A 16,422-nucleotide genomic window follows, 5' to 3' on the forward strand; every position below is an offset into this window, starting at 1 on the left:
CTTTGTCTTTTCTCTCTTCTGTTTTCTTTCTTCCCCCCCCCCCTCTTCTCTCTCTTCTCCTCTTTGAATTGGGCCCTTTCCATGGTCAGGGGACTGAATTTTGGACACTTGGCAAAACATCCACATTTATGATTGTTTGCACAATCCTGCGGTCACAAGAGCTCGTTTTTTGTCAGTTTTGCCAAAAACCTAGCACTTACTCATGGTTGTAAGTGCCAGGACTGATCATAAATTACTTTTTACAAATCACCCTTGTAAATCACCAGGAGATGGCGAGTTCCAGTCCCGCCTTAGGCTTGAAAGCGAGCTAGGTGACTTAGGGCCAGTCCCTCTTTCAGCCCAATCAACCTCACAGCATTGTTGTTATGCGGAAAATAGGCAAAGCAAGGAGTTTTAGACATGTTCGCCATCCCTTCGCCTAGAAAAAAATAATAAAGCTTGGATAAAAATAAATAAATAGAATAAATCTTGAGCGCTGTGCTTTAATGAGGTACCATGACTTCCATATATAAATAAAATAAATGTTAGCCCATCTGCTTCAGCTATGAACTGAGGATGAGATGAAAACCAGTACCATGAGGACACAATATGTAAAAATTCTTACAGAATTCTGTTATTGCAGTCCTGGTGATGTGAAGACAGGACCTTAGGGGTAAAGCGTCTCTTTGCATACACATAATTCCTAATTCAATGCCTATATTCTTTTTTAGGCTTTTCTTTTTTGGCCAAAAGTCATAGAGAGTTGCTTCAAATCAGAATAACAATATTGAGCTAGACCAGGAGTCAGCAACCTGCGGCTCCGGAGCTGCAGGTGGCTCTTTCATCCCTCTGCTGCGGCTCCCTGTCGCCAGTTGGCACCACAATTTTGAGAGGAGCTTCCGTTTTGGGGGGGTGGTGGTAAGCAGGGCACGCCAGCAGGAGACTCTATGGCAGGGGGCAGATTTTCTGGTCAGCTCCACAATTGATAGGGCTTTCGGTTAGGACAGGAAGAGGAAAAAGGATGCTGCGCTAGGAGGAGACTCTATGGTGGGGGAACCGGACTTCTGGTTGGCTCCAGAATTGAATGGGGCTTCCGGTTAGGACCTTTGTGGCTCTTTGAGTGTTTTAGCTTGCCGACCCCTGAGCTAGCCCGACCAAATTTTTAGCCTGGTAATCTTCTTAGCAAGTTCTCCTCCTGTGTTAGTCCAACATCGGGGTCCGAACAAACCCTTTTCTATCTAGGAATTTTCTTAATTTTCTCCTCTAGGGCAGAATGCCTCCAGCGGGGTGTGTCGCCCTCTAAAGCACATGGCTTGGGTTCAAATCTGGTCACGGAAGTCCGCGTCTACAACTGGTTTGCAAACCGGAGGAAAGAAGAAGCTTTTCGGCAAAAACTCGCCATGGATGCCTACAGCACGGGTCAGCCTCACACCATGAACCTCTTGCTGTCCCATGGGTCACCTCACCACACTCAACCCAGCTCATCTCCGCCCAGCAAAATGCCAGGTAAGTCAAAACTAACACCTCTTGTTTGCAAAGGAGCTCAGACATAGTAAATGGTTTTACAAGTGGCAGGTGCTGGAGCACATTGCAGGTAGTCCTTGACTTACAACAGTTCATTTAGTAACTGTTCAAAGCTGCAATGGCACTGAAAAAAGCAACTGATAACTGTTTTTCACACTTATGACCAGAGGTGGTATTCAGTCAGTTCGGATTGGTTTGCTCAAACTGGTAGTGAAAATTCCATTCCACTCTACTCTACTCTACTCTACTCTACTCTACTCTGCCCTGCCCTGCCCTACCCTACCCTACCCTACCCTACCCTACCCTACCCTACCCTACCCTACCCTACCCAGATGGTTAGGGGCAATACATTGTTGGGTGAAATACGTTGACTTTGTGAATCACTTAGAGAGAGCTGTAAAGCACTATGAATTAGTGTCAGTGCTATTGCTATTGATGATTTTTATATCGTGACTTACAAATACGATGGGTAGACTCCATTTATGGTCATAAATCAAGTCTGTATTATGTGTGCTAGTATGTCTGTACCTCCAAAAGGAGAGTGTGGAGCTGGAGAAAGTTCAGAGGAGGTCAGCTAAGGTGAAAGTGGCTTTTCTATGGAAAGATTGGACATTTGGGGGTTTCAGTGTAGAAAGGAAGAGAATGAGAAAGGCTATTTCCTGCTCTACACTTACGGTATTTTTGGGCGTATAAGACGCTCTGGAGTATAAGATGCACCTTAGTTTTTGTGGAGGAAAATAAGAAGAACAAAAATTCTGCCTCTGCGTACCAGCATCCATAGTATTCGGCTGACACATGGTAACAAGGCCAGCCAATGAGGGCTATTTGGACTCTGAAACAGTATTTGCTGTGTGAGCAACAAGGAGACAGGAAGGAGCCTGGCTTAGCCGAGAACTAAAAGTGAAACTGCTTGCGTTTTGCTTGTATTTACTGCTACCTTGGAAAACCTGCTTTTGGTATTGTATTGTATATTATGATTATTTTGAATCCTGCTGAATCAGTTACTTGTGTGTGCTTTCTGAATGCGATTGCTGGTGCAAACTCTGACCAGCCAAGTCAGTTTCAGCACTTATTACAGCCTGATTCAGCACAGCTGATTGGTGGGTAGATCCGTCTGCTGGAATACCCCCAATCAGCTGTTCCAGGCAGCAGGAATTACCACTGACCATCCCTGCCTCCATGCCTCGCGTTTTTGGCCTCTTGTGGGAGTGGGTGGGGGCTACATTCGGTGTATAAGACACACCCAAATTTTCACCCTCCTTTTGGAGGAAAAAGGTGCGTCTCATACTCTGAGAAATACAGTATTTTACAACCCAAACAATGCAGGAATAAGAAGGAACAACTTGGTTTGCAATTGTTATTTCTTTGTAACCGTTATCTCCCATTTTCAAGGAGCTTAGTGACATACATTGTCTTCGAGTCACATTATTTTATACAATAGTACAATAGCAGAGCTGGAAGGGACCTTAGAGCTCTTCTAGTCCAATCCCCTGCCTAGGCAGGAAACCCTATACCGTTCCAGACAAATGGCTCTCCAACATCTTCTTAAAGACTTCCAGTGTTGGGGCATTCACAACTTCTGGAGGCAACTTTTGTTCCACTGATTAATTGTTCTCATTGTCAAGAAATTTCTCCTCAGTTCTAAGTTGCTTCTCTCCTTGATTAGTTTCCACCCATTGCTTCTTGTTCTGCCCTCAGGTGCCTTGGAGAATAATTTGACTCCCTCTTTGTGGCAACCCCTGAGATATTGGAACACTGCTATCATGTCTCCCATAGTCCTTTTCATTAAACTAGACATACCCAGTTCCTGCAACCGTTCTTCATATGTTTTAGACTCCAGTCCCCTAATCATCTTTGTTGCTCTTCTCTGCACTCTTTCTAGATTCTCTACATCTTTTCTACAAACCGGTTCGGTAGATTTGACGAACTGGTTCTACCGAATAGGTGCAAACTGGTAGGAACCCACCTCTGTGCCAAAGAATAAATAGCCCAAGGCATCCAATCAGCTTTATCGTTTAGCAGAGATGTAAAATACATTTCCCCCTCATATTAAAGTTGCTCAGGTTCATAAATATAGAACTACAGGGGAAAATATAACCAAACAATAATCTAGAGCTAAACTGGACCAGAACTGCCTTAACGCTTTGATCTTGTCAGAATACAGAATAACAGAGTTGGAAGGGACCTTGAAGATCTTCTAGTCCACCCCCCTGCTCAAGTAGGAAACCCTATTCCATTTCAGACAAAGTTTGAGTTTATTAAGTTTGAGTTTATTAGGACTTGTATGCCGCCCACTCTCGAAAGACTAAGGGCAGCAAGACTCTTGGTGGCGCAATACTGGAAGAAGGAAGACGTACCTACCACTCAAGAATGGACTTTGAAAGTTATAAATTTAGCCGAGATGGCAAAAATTTCAGCATATCTTAAAGAACATTCAAACGAGAGATATAAATGAGACTGGAAAAAATGGATTGATTATACACAAAGCAAATATGGGACTAAGAAACTCCAGATAGTCTATGCTTAAGATTAGCAATAACTTAAACTGTTTAAAGTTTGGGTAACAGTAAGAAGCTGAGTTCAACGTAGAGATCCTATTGACCCTCTTTTTTCTTTTCTTTTCTGCTTTGTTTTAAGATATTTTAGACTGTGTTTGTTAAAAAGTTATACCGTGTACGGGCTCTGGGAAGTCGGGGGGAGGGAAGGGAGGTGGGGTTTTAGGGGGAGGGGGGAGGGGGAAATATAATATGTGTTAGTTCTTAAAGCACATGATTGCACTTGTATACTGTGACTTTTTAATGTTAGTGTAAAAATAGGACAAGCTGAACATATTGATAGACAATAGAAATACACCGAAGGGAGGAGTAGAGTGAAAGAAGAAAGAGGGGTAGAGAGGGTGGGAGAGAGGATTGGAGGCAGGAGGAGAAGGAACAGAGGGAATGTATTGGGAGAGAGGAGCGATAGAGGGGGAGGGGAAGTAGGAAGTAGAGGGGAAAGTTGGAAGGAAGAATGAAAGTTGGAGGGGGGTGAAAGAGGGTGTATGGTGGGTCAAGGTGGTATATTGGGTTTGTATTTTGGGGGGTATTGTCTATAAAAGCGAGGGCTGTGTTTATTATTCAATGTCATATGCCCCGGTTATGCACAGTATACATGTGACTGTATGGAATGAAATGGAAATAAACGTATATTGTTATTGAAAGGGAGAAAGTTGGTATGAAGAGAAAAGTAAAAAAAAAAAAAAGACTCAGGGCGGCTAAGGATCGTCCAATCTCTTCTTTGAAACTTCCAGTGTTGGAGCATTCACAACTTCTGGAGGCAAGTCGTTCCACTGATTAATTGTCCTCACTGTCGTTTTAACAACACAAATTGCTAGATACAAAGGCCACATTTCACAAAGAACAGGGGTGGATCTGATGTTTGCTTGATCTAGAGCAGCATTTTACAAATTTGCCAAACTTTAGGATGTGTGGGCTTCAAGTCCCAGAATTCCCTAGCCAGTAGCTGATTGAGGAATTCTGGGAGTTGGGAGTCCAAATATCTTAAAAGTTGCCCAGATTGAGAAACAGCGGTCTAGCTAATGTAAGAACAAAACTCAAGGTAAACTATTTGCCCTTTTCCAATTTTCCCCTGGTGATTCAAATGTCAGTAAATGAATTGCTGTTCCATCCACAGTGGGTGGTGGGCTTTTTGGTCTTTCTTTCTTGGTAATTTGCATTGTGATTTTGTTTCTGTAATCCTGTTTGTTGATCCCCCCCACCCCTCACCCCACCCATCTCCCGACTTCACTATTTCAGAGAAAGATACTGGCTTAGTCAAATAAAACCTTTCATGATAGCTTCATTTAACTAGGATTAATAAAGCCCTCCTCCGACATCTCCATATTCATATTGTGCCAGAGAACAAGGGCATTATCTCACACCCGAGATGGCGTTATTTTTCACTGATATGCTATCTATTGCTGAAATGTTCATTTCTGCTGTAATCTTTGATTGAGACATTTAAATAAATCTAATCTATAAATGCTTCAGTGCAAAAATGCATTTCAATCTAAAACCAGCTAAACAGACTTAGACTTAGACTTAGAAGTTTATTTATATGCCGCCCTTTTCCCTGGGGGGACTCAGGGCGGCTTACAACTCAAAAAAAGGGGGGGGGAAACAAACATTTAACACGTAGGACAGTACGTCATTAAAAAACACAGCATTCATACCATTCGGGTGGGTTACAGTCTTTAGCCCCAGGCCTGACGGGATAGCCAGATTTTGAGGGCTGTGCGGAAGGTCTGGAGGGTGGTGAGGGTACGAATCTCCACGGGGAGATCGTTCCATAGGGTCGGAGCTGCCACCGAGAAGGCTCTCCTCCGCGTGGTTGCCAGTCGACATTGACTGGCAGATGGGACTCGGAGGAGGCCTAATCTATGGGATCTAATAGGTCGAGTGGAGGTGAAACAGATAACAAAATGGGAGCCTATTTCAATACAACCCAGTGGAATAAAGTTGGAAGAGGCTCTTGGAGGTCTTCTCCTCCAACCCCCTGCTCAAGCAGGAGAAAACCTCCAGTGATGGATCACCCACAGCTTCTGGAGGCAAGGCGTTCCACTAGTTAAGTCTTCTCACAGTCAGAAAATGTCTCCTTAAATCGAGGTTGGTTGTCTCCTAGATTAGGTTCCATCCATTGCTTCTTGTCCTGCCTTCGGGTGATTTGGGAAACAGGTTGACCCCCTCTTGTATTGTATTTGTATTTGTATTTATTTGTCTTGTATGCCGCCCACTCCCGAAGGACTCCGGGCGGCTCACAATAGATAAGGGAAGGGGAAATAACTAGACAAAGACAACACTTAAAAAAAAACGCAACATTCACAGTTTCCGTGGGACTGGATGTTTCGCAAGCCCCCCCGGCCTGCTGGAGCAGCCAGGACGGTGGCTTTGCGGAAGGCCGGGAGGGTCGTAAGGGTCTGGATCTCCACGGGGAGGTCATTCCAGAGGGCTGGAGCTGCAACAGAGAAGGCTCTCCCCTGGGGAGTCGCCAGCCAATATTGGCTGGCGGATGGAATCCGGAGGAGACCTAATCTGTGAGATTTGATCGGTCTATGGGAGGTAATCGGCAGGAGGCGGTCTCTCAGGTCTCTCTTCTTCATGCCAGCCCCTTAAACTTTGGAAGACTGCTCCCCTAATTCTTATTTTCCTAAGACTAGACATACCCAGTTCCTGCAATCATTCATCATTATGTTTTAGCCTCCAGTCCGCTAATCATCTTTCTTGCTCTTCTCTGCACTTTTTCTAGCGTCTCAATATCTTTTTTATCAACCAAAACTGGATGCAATGTTCCAAGTGTGGTTTTAACAGAGGCAGAGTGCCTGTTAGAATCAGAATAGAACTGGGAGGGACCTTGGAGGTCTTCTAGTCCAAGCCCCTGCTCAAGCAGAAGATCCTACCTATACCATTTCAAACAAGTGGTTGTCCAGTCTCTTCTTAAAAACCTCCAGTGATGAAGCACCCACAATTTCTGGAGTCAAGCCGTTCCACTGGTTAATTGCCCTCACTGTTAGGAAGTTTCTCTTTAATTCCAAGTTGCTTCTCTTCTTGATTAGTTTCTATCTTGATTGTTTCTTGTATTGCCTCCTGGTGCTTTGGAAAATAAATTGACCCCTTCTTCTTTGTGGCAGCGTCTCACATACTGGAAAATTGTTACCGTATCATGTCACCCTTAGTCCTTCTTGTCCTCTAGGCTGGCCAAACCCAAATGCTGCAATCATTCTTCGTATATTTTAGTCTCCAGGTCTTTAATCAACTCTGTTGCTCTTCTTTGCATTTTTTCCAAAGTCTCAACAATTTTTTTTCCACATTTTTGGACCAAAACCGGATGCAATTTTCCAGTTGTGGTCTTACTAAGATTTTACAAAGTGGTACCGATACTTCACGTGGTCTTGATTCTATGCCTCTGTGTATGTACCTGTTAGAAGAAAATCTCCCCCCACCCCCTTGGCGTAAGTATTTTTCCTTCGAGGGGAAAATGAAATTAACTGGAAGGTCCTGTATGAACGGTAACTTTTTTTTAAAGAATTGAATTGAATTCTTTATTGGCCAAGTGTGATCGGACACATAAGGAATTTGTCTTTGGTGCAGATGCTCTCAGTGTACATAAAACAAAAGATACATTTGTCACAAATCATAAGGTACAACACTTAATGATAGTCATAGGGCACAAATAAGCAATCAAATCATATTAGGAAGCAATCAATATAAATCGTAAGGATACAAGCAACAAGTTACAGTCATACAGTCATAAGTGGGAGGAGATGGGAGATAGGAACGATGAGAAGATGAATAGTAATAGTAATGCAAACTTAGTAAATAGTTTGACAGTGGTGAGAGAATTATTTGTGTAGCAGAGTGATGGCGTTCGGGGAAAAAACTGTTCTTATGTCTAGTTGTACTGGTGTGCAGTACTCTATAGCGTCCTTTTGAGGGTAGAATAGAATAGAATAACAGAGTTAGAATGGACATCCATTTTTCAGCGGCCTTCCCCATGCTCATGTGATCAAAATTCACTGGTTCATACTTACAATACAATACAATAGCAGAGTTGGAAGGGACCTCGGAGGTCTTCTAGTCCAACCCCCTGCCTAGGCAGGAAACCCTATACCATTTCAGACAAAATGGCTATCCAACATCATCCCCAGTGTTGGGGCATTCACAACTTCTGGAGGCAACTTCTGTTCCACTGATTAATTGTTCTCACCGTCGGGAAATTTCTCCTTAGTTGTAAGTTGCTTCTCTCCTTGATTAGTTTCCACCCATTGCTTCTTGTCCTGCCCTCTGGTGCTTTGGAGAATAGCTTGACTCCCTCTTCTTTGGGGCAACCCCTGAGATATTGGAAGACTGCTATCATGTCTCCCCTGGTCCTTCTTTTCATTAAACTAGACATACCCAGTTCCTGCAACCATTCTTCCTATGTTTTAGTCTCCAGTCCCCTAATCATCTTTGTTGCTCTTCTCTGCACTCTTTCTAGAGTCTCTACATCTTTTCTACACCCTGGCGACCAAAACTGGATGCCATATTCTAGATTTTGAAACAATTTAGGTCGAGGATGCGAGGGGTCTGCAAATATTTTCACAGCCCTCTTTTTGACTCGTGCAGTATACAGGACCTCAGTGGAAGGCAGGTTGGTAACAATTGTTTTTTCTGCCGTTCTAATTATCCGTTGAAGTCCGTGTCTGTCTTGTTGGGTTGCAGAGCCAAACCAGACAGTCATAGAGGTGCAGATGACAGACTTTTTTCTCCTTTAGACCCAAGAGGCTGGTCTGAAAGGCCTGCTGGCACAGTTCAATTAGATAGAGTAAAAAGGACAAAGGCAGAACTCAAGGCTTAATCTGGAGAGAGGCTTAATCTCCAGGGAGTAGTAGAGCACCAAGCATTGTTGCCGAGAACAATCCGCATTGTTCTTCTACCTGTAATCTACACACCAAAGGCCCGGAGCAAAAGGAAAATCAGCTCTTGGACAAGCATTAGGGTTGCAAGAGGGTCAGTGTGGGGTCACCAGCCTTTTCATGTTGGCTTCCACCCCTGACTCCTTAAACAATGGAGCACCCCCAGTGGCCTTACCCTCTTTAAAAGGGGGGGTGGAGGGAAAGCCCAGGCATGCAAGCCAAGCCCACCTTGGAAGGGGAGGCCACCAGACAGGCTAGAAGTGATGCAGAGTTCCTGGAAGCGATGCTGCCTGCAAATTTTAAGTCCTTGACTTATGACCACAATTGAGCCCAACATTAATCTTGCTAAACGAGACATTTGTTAAGTGAATTCTCCCCCCCATTCTACAACCTTTCCATGGTTGTTAAGTGAATCACTGCTGTTTGTTAAGGTTCCACCACAAAACCGCGTTCGACTAAAGGGCGCTCGACGAAACCGCATAGCTGACGTCATCAACAGGGCGACAACAGCGCGGAGAAAAAAGCACACTGTAAACGCTAAACCTAAAATTAACCCCTAAACCTAAACCTAACCCCCCTAAACCTAATCCTAAACCTAACCCTAACCCTAAACCTACCCCTTAACCTAACCCTAAACCTAACCCTAACCCTAACCCTTAACCTAACCCTAACCCTAACCCTTAACCTAACCCTAAACCTAACCCTAACCCTTAACCTAACCCTAAACCTAACCCTTACCTTAACTTGAATCGGCTTGCTTTCAAAGCGCTATTTAAAGCGCCCTTCTTTCTCCACGCTCGCTGTTGTCGCCCTGTTGATGACGTCAGCGACGCGACGCGGTTTAATCGGGTGCGCTTTAGTCGAGTGCGGTTTTGTCGTGCCACGGTTTGTTAAATGAGTAAATTGGTTGTTAAGTGAGTCTGGCTTCCCCGTTGACTTTGCTTGTCAGAAGGTCACAAAAGGAGGCTCACATGCTACCTGTACAGCAGTGATTCTTAAACTTGGCAAGTTTAAAAAAAAACACGTGGACTTCAACTCCCAGAATTCCCCAGTCAGGACCACACCTACGCCCAAAATTTCATTTCTTAAGTGAGTTTTGCCCCATTTTACAAATTTTCTTGCCACAGTTGTTAAGTGAATTGTTACAGTTAAGTCCAGTCTTAGAAGTCTTAGAAATGTCTTAGCGGATTAAGAATTGACTTAGAATAACTGTTATTGTCACTTTAAATGTACACTACTTGGCCCACATGAAAATGAAATTTCGTTGCATACAGCTCTCAAAGGGTCACCCTCTCCAATATACACTACATAAAAATGACAAATAAATAAATGAATAAATCAATAAATAAATCCAAATATATTGTATGACACAGAGAAACAACACAGGCTAGTTCGGATGTACAAATGTACATGGCAAGAAAAGTGAGTTGATGGAGAATCTCAACCATCCTGGTCATGGTTGTCCCAAATGTTCTTTTCCAAAAACCAAGACTTTCTTGGTTTTTTTCCCTTGAAAACGTTGTACTTCTGATTCCCCAATCAGAATCCTGATTCTGATTTCTTGAATGAGAAGTGAAATGTTTTCAAGAAAAAAAAATCCTAATAAGGTACATGTGGTACCTCGCTCAATAGTAGTAACTGTGGGTGGGATCTTGGAGTCCTAGTGGACAACCGTTTAAATAGGAGCCAGCCGTGTGCAGCAGCTGCCAAAAAAGCCAACACAGTTCTAGGCTGCATGAACAGAGGGATAGAATCAAGATCACGTCAAGTGTTAATACCACTTTATAAGGCCTTGGTAAGGCCACACTTGGAATACTGTATTCAGTTTTGGTCACCACGATGTAGAAAAGATGTGGAGACTCTAGAAAGAGTTCAGAGAAGAGCAACAAAGATGATTAGGGGACTGGAGGCTAAAACATATGAAGAACAGTTGCAGGAACTGGGCATGCCTAGTTTAATGAAAAGAAGAACCAGGGGAGACATGATAGCAATCTTCCAATATCTCAGGGGTTGCCACAAAGAAGAGGGAGTCAAGCTATTCTCCAAAGCACCTGAGTGCAGGACAAGAAGCAATGGGTGGAAACTAATCAAGGAGAGAAGCAACCTCGAACTAAGAACAGTGAGAACAATTAATCAGTGGAACGATTTGCCTCCAGAAGTTTTGAATGTTCCAACACTGGAGGTTTTAAAGAAGATGTTGGATAACCATTTGTCTGAAGTTGTGTAGGCTTTCCTGCCTGAGCAAGGGGTTGGACTAGAAGACCTCCAAGGTCTCTCCCAACTCTGTTATTCTATAACGTCCAGTTGCCTTTTGGAAAAGCACCTTTGGCATAAGCTAGGAAATCCAAACCTTGCTAACTCTTAGCAAGACCCTTTCCAAGTGACAGATAGCTCTTGCGATTTATCAGGGTCTGGCATATGCAGACAAAAGTCAGCCACATAAACATCTGAATGTGCTTTCCAGCCCTTGTCTTCATCGGCTTCCCTCTTCTTCCCACTGACCACGAGGTGACCCTTGAGGTGGAATGCCCTGACAATGCTAGTGGCCTAAGCGGGGAGCCTGCTCCCTTCTGTCGAGGTCTGATTGCTTACAAGATGCCCTACGAACTCATTGTCAGCAAATATCAGCTGTTTTCAGTGTTTCTCCCGCTTGGCATTACAATAACACACCAGCATGGTGCCTGGGGGTTGTCATGGATTTGTTTTGCTCCTCTCCCCCGGTTGTGCATCCTTAATTGACAATTAAAATGGAGCTTTTGAACCATCCTGGGTACCTTTGATGTGTCCTCTGTCTTCCTTCAGCCTCTGTGGAGTTATCCTAGGATGTTCTTTTGTCGTCTCTATTAGAGGATGCCGGGATTGTGCTAACCAACATCCATTGGATTCCGAGGGGGTAGAAAGGGCATTAAGACCAGGCCTTTGTGCCCACTGTACTCCTTTCTCTCCTTTATACTTGGTACATACTTGGTATACTTGGCTCATTAACCAGATTTTGGGCATAGCCTATTGCACAAGTATAATCTAAACTGGTGCAATCTCAACATGCCACATTCTTGAAGCCGTCATACTTTTCCACTTTTTTTCCTGTGCAGGTTGCACTGTCAAGGTCGGCTCAGCCAGATATTCTGAATTTTTCTACAGACATACAGTATCCCAAACATTGCATCCCCTGGTGATAGTGATATGATCCACATAGAAAGATTTCAGATATGCGCTTGCATGCACCTGAGCCCTGGGGTATTTGTTGTTGTTGTTGTTGTTGTTTTGTTTTTCGTTCCTGGTATAAAATAGGCCATTTTGCCCCCAAGTGATTCCACACAGCTTGCAAATATGATGTGGTACCCAAGTAAAATAACCTTAAGGGATTAGATTGAAGGGATTCGATTCTAAAGCTCCCATATCATATAGCAGAATAACAAAACAGAATAACAAATAATAAACGGAGCAGTTGGAAGGGATCTCAGAGGTCTTCTAGTCAAACCCCCAGTTCAGGCAGGAAACCCTACACCAATGATAGCTAACCTTTTTGTTCCCATGTGCCAAAAGTGCGTGCTCCCCCTCCCCCCTCCCATGCATGCATGCACAACCTCTCTCCCGCACCCCATTCTGTGCCTAGTAAGCCTTCTTGCAGCCTCCTGGGAGCAAAAACGGGGGGTGCGGGTGTGTGTGCTGCTCCCCCCTGCGGTTCCACCACAAATCCGCGGTAGACTAAAGCACGCTTGACGAAAGCGCGTACGTGACGTCATCACAGCGCGACGAAAACGGCACGCTGTGAGCGGTAAATTTAAAATTAACGTGAAAATCTTACCCTAACCCCCCCAAACCTAACCCTAAACCTAACTCTAAGCCTAACCCTTAACCTAACCCTAAACCTAACCCTAAACCTAACCCTTAACCTAACGCTAAACCTAGCGCTAACCCTTAACCTAACCCTAAACCTAACCCTAACGCTTAACGTAACCCTAAACCTAACCCTAACCCTTAACCTAACCCTAAACCTAACCCTTACCTTTATGTGAATCGGCTTGCTTTAATTTTATTTTAATTTTAATTTTAATTTAATTTATTTTTAATTTTATTTGCCGCGCTGCTGATGACGTCACGTACGCGCTTTGATCGGGCGCGCTTTAGTGGACCGCGGTTTTGACGGGTCACGCCCCCCTGCACTCCCCACGACCCTCGCACATGTGCAAGCGTGCACATTTCCCACATGCACCCTGCACATTGCATGGCAGAGACCTGAAAACCGTCCCGCCAGCGGGAGGCGCACACACACATGTGCGATGAAGCTGAGCTGGGGCAATGGCTCGCATGTCTGCATGCCACCTGTGGGCACATATGCCAAAGGTTCGCCATGACAGCCCTGCACCATTTCAGACAAACGTTTGTTCGATTCATTTCTTAAAAATCTCCAGTGTTGGAGAACCCACAACTTCTGGAGACAAGTCATTCCACTGATTAACGGTTCTGTCAAGAAATTCCTCCTTGCTTCTAGGTTGCTTCTCCCCTTGATTAGTTTCCATCCGTTGCTTCTTGTCCTGCCTTCAGGGGGTTGACCCCACTCTTCTTCATGGCAGCCCCTCCTAACCAAGGCATTATAGAATGGTATTAACCCGTCACATGAGCTAGGCCTAAACTTTGAGTCAGCAAGCTCCTATCCTTTGCTGCTGACACTACAGCCTCACAAGTTGGTTTGCAAGAGAATTGATTGCTCTCTTGAATGAGTCATCAACTGAAGGTAAGAAATACTGTAAACATCACAAGGAAAATATTAGCCGTTACTATGGTCTATTTCTGGGGAATGAGGACATTGCCTTATATTGTGCCAAGAGCCATTGATCTACCTAGTTTTATATTGCATTTAGTAGCTGTTCAACCTCTCACACCTACTACGCACAGAGATCCACAGATACACAAATGTGTGTTGCATGGGAAAACGCGAACCTTGTCACGAGTGACGAGGGGCACCCAAACGTGCATTTTAGAATCAAATGTGTACAACGATGGGTATTTTCCTTAATTCCTAATTTGGTATACTTTTTTTTCTTTTCTTTGTACAAACGTATGAGAAAACAGTGGCAAATGAATAAATGGTGGCAAATTAAATGTATAGGACAGACCCTTAATGCTCTAAGTTGCAAGGGTAATTCTCTGTAATATGCACACACAATTTCCTTTGCAGAAAATGTGGGGTTCAAGATACGTATATCAGTGTAGATATACGTAGAGCCGAGGTGGCGCAGTGGTTAAATGCAGCACTGCAGGCTACTTCAGCTGACTGCAGTTCTGCAGTTCGGCTGTTCAAATCTCACCGGCTCAAGGTTGACTCAGCCTTCCATCCTTCCGAGGTGGGTAAAATGAGGACCCGGATTGTTGTTGGGGGCAATATGCTGACTCTGTAAACCGCTTAGAGAGGGCTGAAAGCCCTATGAAGCGGTATATAAGTCTAACTGCTATTGCTATTGCTACTCTGAAAACCTTTTCAGCGTCATCATTGGAAATTCCCCAGCTTTCAGAAGAGTAACAAAGATGATCAGGGAACTGAAGGCATATGAAGAACGGGTGCAAGAACTGGGTAGGTGTAGTCTGATGAAAAGAAAGACTAGGGGAGACATGATAGCAGTGTTCCAATATCTCAGGGGCTGCCACAAAGAAGAGGGAGTCAAGCTATTCTCCAAAGCACCCTGAAGGCAGAACAAGAAGCAATGGGTGGAAACTAATCAAGGAGAGAAGCAACTTAGAACTAAGGAGAAATTTCCTGACAGTTAGAACAATTAGTCAGTGGAACAACTTGCCTCTAGAACAGTGTTTCTCAACCTTGGCAACTTGAAGATGTCTGGACTTCAACTCCCAGAATTCCCCAGCCAGCATTTGCTGGCTGGGGAATTCTGGGAGTTGAAGCCCAGACATCTTCAAGTTGCCAAGGTTGAGAAACACTGCTCTAGAAGTTGTGGGACCTCCAACCCTGGAAGTTTTAAAGAAGAGATTGGACTGCCATTTGTCTGGAATGGCATAGTGTTTCCTGCTTGAGGAAGGTGTTGGATTAGAAGAATCATAGTATAACAAGAGTTGCAAGGGACCTTGGAGGTCTTGTAGTCCAACCCCCTACTTACACAGGAATCCCTACATCACTTCAGACAAATGGTTATCCAACATCTTCTTAAAAACTTCCAGTATTAGAGCATTAGCAACTTCTGGAGGCAAGTCACTCCACTGATTAATTGTTCTCACTGTCAGGAAATTTCTCCTTAGTTCTAAATTGCTTCTCTCCTTGATTAGTTTTCCATTCATTGCTTCTTGTCCTGCCTTCAGGTGCCTTGGAGAATAGCTTGACTCCCTCTTCTTTGGGCAGCCCCTGAGATATTGGAACACGGCTATCATGTCTCCCCTAGTCGGGGTCTCCAGGAATTGGCTTGTAGACCTGATAGGTGGAGGGTCTCCTCTCCAAGCCCAGACAGCTGACTTCTAGGTTAGGAGAGGTGGTGGAGGAACAAAGAGCCATTTCTGACCAATAGCGAAATCTGTTTCGAGTATAATAGAATAACAGAGTTGGAAGGGACCTTGGAGGTCTTCTAGTCCAACCCCTGCTTAGGCAGGAAACACTACACCATTTCAGACAAATGGTTATCCAACATCTTCTTAAAGACTTCCACTGTTGGAGCATTCACAACTTCTAGAGACAAGTTATGATTAATTGTTCTAACTGTCAGAGAATTTCTCCTTAGTTCTAAGTTGCTTCTCTCCTTTCTTAGTTTCCCTCCATTGATTCTTGTCCTACCCTCAGAGAATAGTTTGACTCCTTCTTCTTTGTGGCAACCCCTGAAATAGTGGAACATTGCTATCATGTCTCCCCTAGTCCTTCTTTTCATTAAACTAGACATACCCAGTTCCTGCAACTGTTCTTCATATGTTTTAACCTCCAGTCCCTTAATCATCTTCGTTGCTCTTCTCTGCAGTCTTTCTAGAGTCCCAACATCTTTTTTTACATCATGGTGACCAAAACTGACCTCCAAGTCCCTTCCAATTTTGTTCTGTTAAGATTATCCTCACATGCACCATGTGAGGCAGGGTTATTGAGTTGGGTGGGTGGGGGTGCTATGCTGAAGTTCCATCTCCCCATACCAGCTGTTTTCTGACCCTGCCGATGATTCCCCATGCTGGGATTTGAACTGTCCTTGCACTAGTTTTGTAGGGTTTTTTTTTTTTTCTTTTGGTCTGGAGCACTAAATTCCTTAACCGTTTAATAGCGTGCCTCAAATGGTTTGGCTGAAGCCTCTCCGCCCACTTGTGTTCTAAACAATTGCAACACATTAAAAGTTATCTGCATTGGCAAGACACAGAAAGATTTTAATCAAAGGAGAAACCTTAGGACTTTTTTTTTAAAAAAAAATTGTTACAGTATATACTTAATACATTTTGTAGCATCCTCCAGAACAGGAAAAAAGAAAAAGAAAGAAGGCCGTCATTTATTTATTACAAAGGCAATCTGG

At 43.9% G+C, this 16,422-nt stretch overlaps 1 protein-coding gene across 1 annotated transcript in view; it reads left to right on the forward strand.

Annotated features, from left to right (window-relative positions):
- Positions 1-16,422, forward strand: part of HNF1B (HNF1 homeobox B) — an 89,854-nt gene that overhangs the window by 35,891 nt on the left and 37,541 nt on the right. The window contains exon 3 of the mRNA XM_032216128.1: positions 1,247-1,485. Within this exon, the coding sequence (XP_032072019.1) occupies positions 1,247-1,485 (239 nt within the window). The remainder of the gene's footprint in view (positions 1-1,246; positions 1,486-16,422) is intronic.

The sequence above is a fragment of the Thamnophis elegans genome, chromosome 4, assembly GCF_009769535.1.
Source record: "Thamnophis elegans isolate rThaEle1 chromosome 4, rThaEle1.pri, whole genome shotgun sequence".
NCBI classification, from domain to species: Eukaryota; Metazoa; Chordata; class Lepidosauria; order Squamata; family Colubridae; genus Thamnophis; species Thamnophis elegans.